Here is a 12,918-nt window from a genome sequence, read left to right as displayed (position 1 = left end):
TGTTGCCACTGTTGGTGATTAATGGGAGGAAAATATAGAAAGGTAAACAGACCAGACCAAGGTATGTCTTTAAAGATTAAGGAAATTTTGGAAAAATGAGAATAATCAAAATCAAGATTTGTGTACAGAGGAAAGAAAGAGAGGAGAAGGACACAGACAGAGGGGTTACTTTAAAGAATTGGAAAAATTGAGCAAGATACTTGGAACTCTAATTCATTATCTGTTTATTGTCTAACACTCTTAATCACACTGTGAGTTTCATAAGCTATGGATCGTGTCTATTTTGTTCACCACTGTGTATTCAGAACCTTTTACAGCATGTGGTCTATAGTATGCACGTAATAAATATTTGTTCAATAATAATGAAAGACTCATGATAATGGGCAGGACCCCAAGAAAGATCCCAAGAATACAAGCATAGTTGACTGAAAGAATACATAAGATTGGCAGTGCAGAGGCAATAATGAGTTTAAATCTGGACTGTACAAGTTTGAGAAGCCTGTAGTGCAGTCTGGTGTTCATACACGTAAGTGAAATCAGAGCTCACTGTAGAGGTGGGGGCTGGAGCTGTGTTGTTCAGAATCAACAGGAAGGCGGTTTTAAATAAGAGACACGCCCCGGAAGTGACGCCAGTTAAGAGCCGAGTTCGGGAGGGAAAACTGTTAGAGGAGAAAAGCGGCAGTTAGAACCAGGCAAAGGATAGATACACGAGGGGCAGGGGGAAAAAAAGTTAAAAATATGAGGAGATCTGAAAAAGACCGCGATGAGCGACACAGAAGCGAACACGAAAGAAGGAGTGGCCATCATTACGAGGAGCCACGAGGCAGCCACTCAAGGTAAAACTATAGAGACATGTAATTAATTTGAATCCCCAAAAATTATTGGCGGCTTTGAGATTAGCCGGGGGATGAAATCAGTTTTCAGCAGTAAATTACTTGAGTTTGAATCCTGTTATGACTGAAGCAGGTTACTTAATTATTCTCTGTCTTAACTATAAAATGGGGAGATAATTACCTCAGAGTGTTATTGTAACTAATGAGTATGGGTTAAAATGCTTAGAAAAATACCTTGTTCGTTGCCACTACACAATAAAATCTTAGCTATTGTTAGCGAGTAGGCTGTAAAGAGGGCGAATGGCGCTGTAAACTAATATTCATTTTAGGTCTATAAGAATGGAGGAACTGAATGAGCCTTTTGCGCTGAATAGTGCAAAATCAAATAGTGAGTTATATTAGGAATACTACGGAGATTCTGGGGTTTAATACGAGGAACGAGTCTTTCCAGAGTGTTCCAGAACTCTATACCGTTCTCTGCTAGTCATGCGCAGTATGATTGCGCGCGCTTCTCCAAGCTACATCCCTTTTTCCTATAGGGAACAGATCCTGTAAGTCTTCCCTCGCGTTTTTCATTGGTCTTCAGCTAGCCTTGGCTTCGCCTCCGAAAGCAAAGAGGTCCCCCTGTTGGATTTTGTAGGTAGTTCTTTTTCGCTTGTCACTGGGCCAGTGTTTGGAAAAGTGGCTACTTTAGAGTATCTAGTTTACAAAAGCAAAGTGATTTTTTTTTCTTCCAAACTAAGTATCAAACAAATACATAAACGCGACTGGGAGGGTACAATCGGAAGTGAAAGAAAGCGGCTTAAGGTTGGAACATCGGAATATTTTTAACTACGGACCGAGCTACTTCCGGGAGAGAATGGGCGAGGGAAGAACTCCGTGTTTTGGCGGGTTTCGCTATCTTCATTAGTGTTTGGTCCTCCCACAGACACAGGAGCCGGACCCGTGAGGAGTTAGTGACTCCACCACTGCCTGAACGGAGTCCTTGGGGCTCAACGATGGCCACGGCTGTGGTAAGTACCGGAGCCGCCCCTCAGGATGCGTGAGCGCTCGGGCTTGGGCGGCTGCGGGGTAGGGTCCCGAGTGGTTGCGGATCACGTGGTCAAGTAGCGAATCAGGGCTTGGCCCGCCGGGCTCCGGGGCGGGGTCCGCTCTCTGCAGACCCCCTCCATCCGTACCCTCACCACCCCCGGACCCCCAATTACCGACCCCCTACCGCCGGCGACTGTGCAGTCTCTTTAGGGTGCTGGAAAGGACTGAAATGGGAGCTAGCGAGAGGCGAGTATGTTGGGGTCTGTTTATACCTTAGGATCACTTGAGCTAGAAATGAAACTAGTTCTTAATTCAAAGAGTAGGCTGGGCTGGGTAAATGGCTGGGGAATACTTAATTTTCCCGCAAAAGAAAACCCCCAACAGCGTTTCTTTTTTTCGGTTTTACAATTACAAGTGCCTGTGAATTGTTACGTAATGTGAGGAAGTTTCCTAAGTACGTAATTTTTCAAATAGTTCATTGAACTTTGTTATTTTTTTTTTTATTCAACAATTTTTGATTTTGGTCCTAACTTACCTCTTGAAAAGAGAACTCAGCACTTCCCTGATTTACTTATTCAATGGCAGTTCCTCCACCCCCTCATTTTAGCGTTCAAGACTGCAACATTTTTATTATGATATTTTGTAAAGTATTGGAGGCTTAAAGTAAGTACTCAAATACCAGTTTCCATGCTAAGATAAGTTTATGTTTGAAGTGAGAAAAAATATTAAAGTCACTAATGAGGGATGAGTGTGTCCTAAAAATATGTACTCCAAAGTAGTGAAAATTTTAAAAATTGGAAACTTTTGAGCCCTAAATCTTTAAAATATCTAAATTTATATGGAAGAATCTGGACTATATATGGAGCTACAAAGTGATTGAAATAAATCATGAGCTTCTGTTGGTGGTTTTGTGTTTGTGAGGGTTTGGAGGGGTGGTAATGCACACTTCTGGAAATTTTTTTTGTAGGATTTTAAAACTTATGTAGATCAGGCATGTAGAGCTGCTGAGGAATTTGTCAATATTTACTATGAGACAATGGACAAAAGAAGACGGGTGAGTATTATAGGCTTTATTGCTCTATTAAATACCAGTTCTTTTTTAAGCTAATTCATCTGACTTGCAGAAGTGGTAATTGTGGGGTTGTTCTTTAATGGTGCGTTGCTTAGGGAAGGATTGGTATGGAAGTGTGTACTCTGGAATCATATACCAGCTTTGTGTTTACCTCTGACCTTGGGCAAGTTGCTAACCTCTCTTAACCTCGTTTTATTTCTGGAGTAATAAATTGGAATCGGTTTAAATACTGCAGTTAACATAGGACCTAACATGTATTTATTTAAATATGTTACATTTTATCAATCTCAACCCCAATTTGGTTAAAATAGTATTTGTGCTGGTGAAGGGGTCTGATATTACAAGAAATGTTCCCTGACTTGTCCCTTTAATTCCATATATTAATAGATAATTTTTAAATTAAATCTCATAGCTGTAACTGGCACTCACAACTGGGATCCACATGGCCTGGACATTTTTAGTTTTCCAAAGGACAACCTATCACTTTGTCAGCTTTTTCATTGTGATTTATCCCTGAGCCATATCTTCTAAGGAATTATTTCAGTATGTGCTCCAATCTTGCCTAGGTCTCTTATCAGCATAGGATTGTATTTTCCAGAACTTTCTCTATGCTGTAGGTACAGAAGTTAGCATCTTATCTCTAAAAATCTGTTTGTTTGTTTTTTTAAGGCAGAAGATAAAAGAATTTCCTGGTACTGATATTTGATGGCATGAGACAGGGACAAAGGATGTGACAATGGATGTTTATTGTGTCTTGCTGCTTTCAAAAATAAAGTAGCAAAGAAAAGGCAGAGTCAAGATGTGTTGGCCAAGATAAACTTTAGAATTAAGCAAATAATGAGTCCCGTGACATACTAAACTGTTGTGACTGAACAGTTAACTGTTGAATTTTGCCTTTTTAGAACCTTAACTTGACTTATAAAAAAACTGCTTTAGCAAGTACTGGAGATTCTTTTGAATCAAATATGCTGTTTGAATAGTAAAAGGAACTGATTCTTCCTAACCTATACAACATCAAATGGTTCAAATATGAAATGATTTCATGGATATACACTCTAGGGTTGAAGTGTACAGGTGGGGCCTGGCTGAAGACAACTTTGTTAATTCCAAGAATTAGAGAAGGGAGGGAGACTAAAACTGGTTAGGGTTCCAGATGCTTAAAATTTGTGATCATTTAAAATCATTTAAATACAGAAAGCAAAATTTTAAAAATCTCTTGCAGTTTGCATGCAGAGTTTTCTTATTGTGGCTAAAGTGAAATATGAAAAAAGTATATTTAGCTGCCTAGTTTATTAAGAGTGGGATAACAGCTATTTAAGGCCAAGGTTATAAGGCAGAGACACCTTGTTCACATTGTCTTCAGTGGAAGAGGGTAGGGGAGTAGAAATGGAGATAGAACTATGAAAATATTTATACACCAACTGAACCTTTCAGATCATTTCTGTAAAAGGCCTTGCTAAAAACAAAAATATTTCCTTTTTTTTTCTTTTCTTTCTTTTTTTTTTTTTTTTTTTAGGCACTGACCAGGCTGTATCTTGACAAGGCCACTTTAATATGGAATGGAAATGCTGTTACAGGGCTGAACGCCCTAGCTGATTTTTTTGATACATTGCCTTCTAGTGAATTCCAGGTTAATATGTTAGACTGCCAACCAGTTCATGGTAAGATCATGGTCTTTCAAGGTATTCTCTTTGTTTTACTTTAGTGAGCACTGAGCTTTAACACCAAAAGCAGCAAGCATCTTTTACTGGTAGAAGTATACTTTTCTAAGTTAAATATTATGAAAATCAGCTCTCAAACTAAACTTTGGCACTACTTTAGATCTAGCTCATTCCAGCAGATCACTAGGAGGTTTGGGTGGATTGTGTGATTATGTTTATTAAATGTTATGTGAGAAATTGAAGCTAAATGTAATTATTGTTGATGAAGAGGAGCAATTAACTTTTTTGTTCTAAATAATTGCCTTCTATGCCTTGAAATGTCTCCAGAGAAAAATTATACTATATCCCTGATTAATGTGTTTTATCATCTTATAACTTACTATAATTTCTTTAAAAAACTTTTTCTTATTGATTGATTTTACACACAGAGAAAAATGTAGATTTGTTCCACTTATGTATGCATTCATTGGTTTATTCTTGTATGTGCCCTGACCAGGGATCAAACCCACAACCTTGGTATACTGTAGTCCCTCTCTATATTGCAGTTCACTTATCGCAGCCTCAATGTATCACAGGATTTTTAAAAATATATTTAACTATTTATCGCGGATTTTTCGCTACATCACAGCATTTTGCGGTACTGTATACGTATGTTAAAGTTACGTAGTTTTAAGAGTGTAGAATGTGTTTAAGAACATAAGTAGTGTTTATAAAAGTGTGGAAAATGTTAATAAGGGACTGGGAACGGTTTATAAGTATGTGGGAAGGGTTTATAAAGCCTTAAAATATATATAAATACTAAAATAAATGTAAGGTTTCTACTTCTAGGATTTTCACCTATTGCGAGGGGGTCTGGAACGTAATACCTGTGATAAGTGAAGGAATACTGTATCAGGACAATGCTCTACTGAGCAACGTGGCCAGGGCACAACTTATTAAAGTTTCTCAGAAGGGTCTAGTCAAGGAACGTGTATAAATGACTCATGGACATGGACAACGGGGAGGGATATGATTGTGGGAGAAGGGATAGGCTGGGTGGGGGGAGCAATGGGGGAAAAATGGGACAACTGTAATTGAAAAACCAAAAAATAAAAGAAATTATTAAAAAAAAAGTTTCTCAGAAGAAATTTTATTATGTGAAAGGATGACTTTTGGCAAGATAGAATTAGATGCAAGATAGAATGATGCCATTTATAAGATTAACTTCTAGGTGGGTCCTAAGTGTTTTAAGTAGTACATTAGGGTGTTTCCTTTTTCCTTTATGGTTCTTGAAAACAGCAGCAGCTTTAAGAAACAAAATATGAAAAGGCTGTATTAGAAACCCAATGAAATATAAATAAACACAGGAACCAAATGGTCCTGTGCTAGATATATGCTCTTTATTTCGTAACTTTAGAGTACCCCAAAATTTTCTGGATGGAAAATAATTTTAGTATCTTTGAAATGATTGTTTGGTTTTTTGGCTTTAGGTGTGCAAGTAGAGTATGCTTAAAATAAAGAAAATTTATGAAATGTTTTTTAAGTGTTAAATTATAAGCAATCTATATTAAGCCTGAAAATCTGCTTATTTAGAGATAGAAACCAACCTCTTCTTTTTTTGTATGTGTATGGGTAAAGAGCAAGCTACTCAGGCCCAGACTACAGTTCTTGTTGTGACCAGTGGAATTGTGAAGTTTGATGGAAACAGACAGCACTTCTTCAATCAGAACTTCCTGCTGACTGCCCAGACTACTGCTAGCAACACTGTGTGGAAGATTGCAAGTGATTGTTTCCGCTTTCAAGATTGGGCTAGTAGCTAAAGGGGACAAAAGTCCATTCTCCTTTGGTTCATTAGTTTCAGCAACAATTTATGTAAATTAATTCATTTCATTGTGGAAGCACTATAAACTAGTATGTTCTGTAACTAAATTTCATAGATATATTATTCCTGGCAGCCCCTTTTCTAGCAGCTGCCAGTTTGAGTTGTTGCCCTTAAGAGCTTTAATATTAGTGTTTTACATGCCTTACATATATTTCACTAAGGACATTCTCATAGTTGTATTGTAAACATATGATCTCCATATTAACATACTGTGAGCCCAACCTATTGCAAAAATGAAATCCTTTTATAATACTGTCTACAGGATATCAGCACAACATAACTGGGAGGAAGTGGAGTATTTCTTTTTCTTATCAGCTTAATTTTGTAGTAGAACACATCTATTTTCAGTAAACACTGGTAATACAGTTTTGGTATAAGACTTTTTCATTTTCACATCAATTCAATGAAAATATTAGTAATTTTGGTTTGCATAACTAGTTTGACATACTAGAGTCACACACAGATACTCAGCGGTCTTTTTTCATGTTATGTAATGTTTTCTATGTTGACATGTCCTTATGAAGTGTATTAATCTACTAGAGAGGTATAACATGTTCTCAGTTGAGTATTGGATATACTCAGTGACTTAAAAGCAGAACTTCTTAAAAAGATTTTCTTGGCAGCTCCAGGTTTATAACTTTAGGTAATGGATAACAGTGGGACTGATAGCTTTAATAGGAGAATAGGGAGTGAGAAATACAGTGATCCAAGGTTGTCCAAAAGTTAGGAGGGGTGGCTGACGGGTAAATTTCTGGTACTTGTTTTCTACCTCCTAAAAATGTAGCCTATTTTTAGGGTTTAAGTCATTAAGGTAGTATCATTTTCAAATGGTCATGAGTGTCATTTTTGTTCTAAAAATTGTTTTAAAGATTTTTCCAGTTCACCTCATACTTAGCACCAGTATATGTCTCAATTCACTCAAGAACTTAATGGGGATAAAATATCAGCAATAAACCTGATCCTATAGCAGGGTCTGACAGGAAAGTTGGAAACAAAGCCATTGATATCCCTTTGGGAACATCCTTAATTTCTCAGTCTTCCATGTGAACTTCAGGCCAAAAGCCTCCTATGTATTATCCACTTCCAAAGTAAGTGATTTCTTTCCTGTGTTTTCCACTGTCACCTACATTATCTTTTTTTACTCATTAAAGTTAAAATTGTTTAATTTTTATGATCTGTTCTTACATCTGGCATTGTGAGCAAATAGCTTTGTTTTACAATGTGTTGTAGTTAAATGGCTCTTTGTCTTTTTAACAAGAAAATAGAGAGCAGCAGATCTTCTTTGGCCCACAAACTTTTAAAAAATTGATTTTATATCTTAACATCTGAAGAGAAAGAAATACAGCTTTGGTTTTTGGTTAAACTTGAACTGTTTTTTAGTTCTCAAGTTTATTATTTTAACGTCTTTAAGCTAGTTGTGCCAGCTTTGTTTCTACATGGCAGCTCAAAGTTAATGTTTCTTATCACTTCATTTGAAAACAGTAATTCATTTACTCTTCCCTCAAATACCACATTGTATTTTTGATATATTAATAAAATAGAAGAATGGGGTAGGGTTGAAATTTAGACCATTCCTTCTTGCAGTGCTAATCAAAGCTCATACCTTATTTGAAATGAGCTTATTCTGATTTTGGATTGGCTTTAAAAATCACAGCTTTAGCAGCACCAATCAGAATGTGCCAGCACTGCCCTTTCCCTTGTGGAAAGCAGTCTCAAGTAAAAGATGCACATAACTAGCAATAAGTAAATTGAGCAGTTGCATACTATTCATGAACTGAATGTTTTAAGACTTGTTTATAAACTGGTTTTTCCAAATTCTGTGTAACTTAAATGGCTGGAATTACTCTTATATGGATTAGACTGTATTTTTGACATGCATCTATTTTTGTAACTTGAAAAAAAATAAAATTTGTCTTGACAAGTTTTCTCAAGCTCGTTTTAAAGTCTTTTGATTTTTTTCTTTTTTTTTAAAATTATATATTTATTTGTTTATTTATTTATTTTTAGAGAGGGGGAAAGGAGAAAAAGGAGAGAAACATCACTGTGTGGTAGCCTCTCACTTGCGCCCCCCAACTGGGGACCTGACGTGCAACCTAGTCATGTGCCCTGACTGGGAATCGAACCAGCGACACTTTGCTCGCAGGCCGACGCTCAATCCACTGAGCCACAACAGCCAGGTCTTTTTCTTTTAAAAATAATTTTTATTGTATTTTTTCCATTACCACTTATCCCCCTTATCCACCCCCCCCACTGCCTGCAATCACTACAGTGTTGTCCATGTCCATGAGTCCTTTTTCTTTTTTGCTTAATCCTTTCATCCCCAACCCTACCACCCAGAGTTGTCTGCCCACCCTCTATGAATGAGTCTGTTTCAATTTTGTTCAGCTTGTTTATTAGATTCCACATATCAGTGGAATTATATGGTATTTGTCTTTCTCTGACTGGCTTATTTCACTTAGCATAATGTTCTCCAGGTCAATCCATGCTATTACAAGATGTAACTTTTTCTTTTTTATGGCTGAATAGTACTCCACTGTGTGTATATACCATAGCTGTTTTATCCACTCATCTACTGATGAACACTTGGGCTGCTTCCAGATTTTGGTGATGGTAAATAACGCTGCAATTAACATAGGGGTGCTTATATCCTTTCAAATTAGTGTTTATAGCATCCTTCAGATAAATTTCCAGAAGTGGAATAACTAGATCATAAGGCAGTTCCATTTTTAATTTTTTGAGATATCTCCATACTGCTTTCCACAGTGGCTGCACCAGTCTGCATTCCCACCAACAGTGCAGAAGGGTAATCCTTTCTCCAGATCCTTGATAGCATTTGTTTGTTGATTTATTGATAGCCATTCTGACAGATGTGAGGTGATACCTCATTGTGGTTTTAATTTGCATTTCTCTGATGATTAGTGACATTGAGCATCTTTTTATATGCCAATTGGCCATGTGTATGTCCTCTTTGGAGAAGTGTCTATTCAGGTCCTTTGCTCATTTTTAAATTGGATTGTTTGTTATTTTAGTGTTGAGTTTCATATGTTTTTTTATAAATTTTGGATATTAACCTCTTATCAGATCTGTTGGCGAATATGTTCTCCCGTTTAGTGCATCGTCTTTTTATTTTGTCGATGGTTTCCTTTGCTGTGCAAAAACTTTTTAGTTTGATGTAGTCCCATTTGTTTGTTTTTCCTTTTGTTTCCCTTGCCTGAGAGGATATATCGGAATGGGCTAAAGAGAGTATTCAATAAATGGTGTTGGGCAAATTGGACAGATCTATGCAGAAAAATAAAACTAGACTACTTTCTTATGCCACACAAGAAAGAATTCAAAATGGATTAAAGACTTAAATGTTAGAACCCAAACCATAAAAATCCTAGAAGAAAATATAGGCAGTAAAATCTCAGACATTGGGAGCAAAGAGGAAAAAAAATTGAAACTATTGTAACAATATAATCAATAAAATATACTTTTTAAAAAATCTCAGATATTGCTCATAAGTTCTTTTGATTTGTTTTGTTTTGTTCTTTTTTAATTTTATTTCTTTGTTTATTAATTTGTAAAGAGAGGGGAAAGGAGAAAGAGAGGGAGAGAAGCAACACTGTGTGGTTGCCTCTCACTCATGCCCCCAACTGGGGACCTGACGTGCAACTTAGTCATGTGCCCTGACTGGGATTCGAACCAGCGACACCTGGCTCGCAGGTCGACGCTCAATCCACTGAGCCACAGCAGCCAAGAGGTTCTTTTTTTTAAAGGTATATTTTGATTATGTTGTTACAATTGTCCCAATATTTTTCCCTTAGCTCCCCTCTTCCTAATACCCCTCTTCCCTACAGCAATCCCACACCCCCTTAGTTCATGCCCATGGGTTGTGCATATAAGTTCTTTGGCTTCACATTTTCCTATATTATTCTTAACTTCCCCCTGTCTATTTTGTACCAATCAATTATGCTTCTTAATTCCTGCACCATTTCCCCATTTCTCTCTCTCTCCCTCTCCCTCACAGGTGATAATCCTCCAAATGATCCCCATACCTATGATCCTGTTCCTATTCTGGTTTGCTTAGTTAAATTTTGTTTTTATTTTTTAGATTCAGTTGTTGATAGTTGTGAGTTTGTTGTCACTTTAATATTCATAGTTTTTACCTCCTTCTTCTTAAATAAGTTCCTTTAACATTTCATATAAAAATGGCTTGGTGATGATGAACTCCTTTAGCTTTACCTTGTCTGAGAAGCACTTTATCTACCCTTCCATTCTAAATGATAGCTTTGCTGGATAGAGTAATCCTGATTGTAGGTCCTTGCTTTTCATCGCCTTAAATACTTCTTGGCAGTCCCTTCTTGCCTGCAGAGTTCCTTTTGAGAAATCAATTGACAGTCTCATGAAAACTTTTGTGGTAACCATCTGTTTTTGTCTTGGTGCTTTCAAGATTCTCTTTATCTTTAACCTGTCATTTTCATTATGATGTGTCTTGGTGTGGTCCTCTTTGAGTCTAGCTTGTTTGGGACCCTCTGTGCTTTCTGGACTTGTATGCCTGTTTCCTTCACCATAATTGGGAAGTTTCCCTTCATCATTTTTTCACATAAGCTTTCAATTTCTTGCTCTTCCTCTTCTCCTTTTGGCACCCCTATGATTCAGATGGCACATTTAAAGTTGTCCCAGAGGTTCCTAAGCCTCTCCTCATTTTTTTCAATTCCTGTTTCCTTATTCTGTACTGGTTGACTTTTTTTCTTCCTTCTGTTCCAGATCATTGATTTGAACCCCAGTTTCCTTCCCTTCAGCATTGGTTTTGTGTGGTTTTTCCTTCATTTCATTTCTCATAGCCTTCACTTCTTTTCTGCGTTTGCTATACTTAAGCATATCTGTCTAGTCTGTGAGCATCTTTAACACCAGTGTTTTGAACTCTATGTCTGTTAAGTTGGCTAGCTCCTCATCGCTTAGTTCTCCCACAGGAACCTTGATCCGTTCCCTCTTTTGGGCCATACTTCTCTGTCTCCTCATCTTGACATGTTCATGTGTTTGTTTGCCTCTGTGTCTTAGGTAGAGCTGTTGCACCTGTTACGTTGTAAGGGGCGAAGCCTTTGGTATTCTTCAGTATGGGGCGACCCCTTTCACCACGTTATGGCACTGTATGTGGGGAGGGGTCTGAGAGGGAACAATGCCACTTGCTTAGCACTTGCCCCTTTCCAGGCACGTCTCCGGCTTCCAGTATGGGACTGGCATCTTTCTAGCTGTTGCCCTGGCCATTGTTCCCAGAGTGGGTGGGTATGCGGACCCTCTAGGACCATGGGGGCCCTTTTAACAAGCAGACTCTGCTGAGAGACTGGCAGTTTCTTTTTCCACCGCAACCTCCACTCGTTTTCACAGTCAGAAACAATGAGGCTTTATTTTCCCTGGTGCTGGAACCATGAACTGAGTGGTCAGGTCTGGTGCTGGGAGTGCTCCCCAGGTTTTCCTCCCTACTTTTTAAAATGTGTGGCTGCTTTTCACCGACCTGCTGCTGCCAGTGCCACACTGCTTCCCCTTGCCCCAGCTCTACCCCTCTTACCTGTCTGGATGAGTATTTCTTCTTTATATCTTTGTTTGTTTGACTTCCATGCAGCTCGATTTCCTAGAACTTCTGGTTGTCTACAGTTTTGAGATAGTTGTAGTCCTTCATAGTTGTGGAGGGAGATGCAGTGTGTCTATCTAGGCCTCCATCGTGGCTGGAAGTCTGTGTGGATTATTCTTTATTTCACTTAGTACAACCTTCACTTCTTCCTTTTTCCATTTGCCATACTCAATCATGTCTTTCAAGTCTGGGAGCATCATTATCACCATTGTTTTGAACTCTTCATCTTTTAGGTAGGCTATCTCCTTGTCACTTAGTTCTCCCACTGTAACCTTGATCTGTTCCCTCTTTTGGGCCATACTTCTCTGTCTCCTCAACTTGACAGGCTCTTGTGTTTGCTTCTGTGTATTAAGTAGAGCTGTCGCACCTGTTATGTTACAAGGGGTGGAGCATTAGATATTTGTCAGTGCTGGGCAACCCATTTCACCACCTTGTGGTGCTGTATGTGGGAGAGGTGTCAGAGAGGGAGCAATGCTGCTTGCTCAGCATTCACCCCTTTTCCCATCGCTTCACCCATTTCCTGTATGGGATGGGCACCTCTCTAGCTATTGTCTTAGTTGTGGTTCCCAGAGTGGGTGGGTTGGTAGATGTTCTACGACCAGGGGGCCTCTAAACAGACTCTCATGAGAGACATGCAGTGTCTTCTGCTGCCCCAGCCCCCACTGGTTTTCACAGCCAGAAGCAGCTTTATTGTTCCAGCACTGGAACCATGAGCTGCGTGGTCTGGCCTGGGACTGGGATCACTCCCCAGGTGTCCCTCATGGCTTTTATAATGTGTGACTGCTCTTTCTCTTGGCTGGCCATAGCTACTGCCTTGCTGCCACTGTCGCCACCATCGCCATAGT

The 12,918-nt window shown here is 38.6% G+C and overlaps 1 protein-coding gene across 2 annotated transcripts; it reads left to right on the top strand.

Moving 5' to 3' along the window:
- The first annotated feature begins 1,679 nt into the window (after positions 1 to 1,679).
- On the top strand, positions 1,680 to 7,748 carry NXT2 (nuclear transport factor 2 like export factor 2). 2 transcript variants are annotated; one of them, XM_090264301.1, is made up of 4 exons: positions 1,680 to 1,846; positions 2,833 to 2,919; positions 4,454 to 4,598; positions 6,216 to 7,748. In XM_090264301.1, the coding sequence occupies exons 1-4, from the start codon at positions 1,832 to 1,834 to the stop codon at positions 6,395 to 6,397; spliced, it is 429 nt and encodes a 142-aa protein (XP_090120427.1). In that variant the 5' UTR covers positions 1,680 to 1,831; the 3' UTR covers positions 6,398 to 7,748. The 2 variants fall into 2 exon arrangements, with proteins under 2 accessions (XP_090120427.1, XP_090120426.1); XM_090264300.1 differs by lacking the exon at positions 1,680 to 1,846 and adding an exon at positions 2,001 to 2,115.
- The last annotated feature ends 5,170 nt before the right edge of the window (positions 7,749 to 12,918 follow it).

The sequence above is a fragment of the Furipterus horrens genome, unplaced genomic scaffold, assembly GCF_987537825.1.
Source record: "Furipterus horrens unplaced genomic scaffold, mFurHor1.1.pri manual_scaffold_17, whole genome shotgun sequence".
NCBI classification, from domain to species: domain Eukaryota; kingdom Metazoa; phylum Chordata; class Mammalia; order Chiroptera; family Furipteridae; genus Furipterus; species Furipterus horrens.
The sequence above is the reverse complement of the archived record's forward strand: the minus strand, read 5'-3'. Positions and strand labels throughout refer to the sequence as shown.

Coding starts and splice junctions, on each gene's coding strand:
- NXT2 (XM_090264300.1), top strand. CDS start 2,095: ATGGGAGCTAGCGAGAGGCGA. Junction 2,116..2,832: donor TGGGAGCTAGCGAGAGGCGA/GTATGTTGGGGT, acceptor TTTTTTTTGTAG/GATTTTAAAACTTATGTAGA. Junction 4,599..6,215: donor AGACTGCCAACCAGTTCATG/GTAAGATCATGG, acceptor GTATGGGTAAAG/AGCAAGCTACTCAGGCCCAG.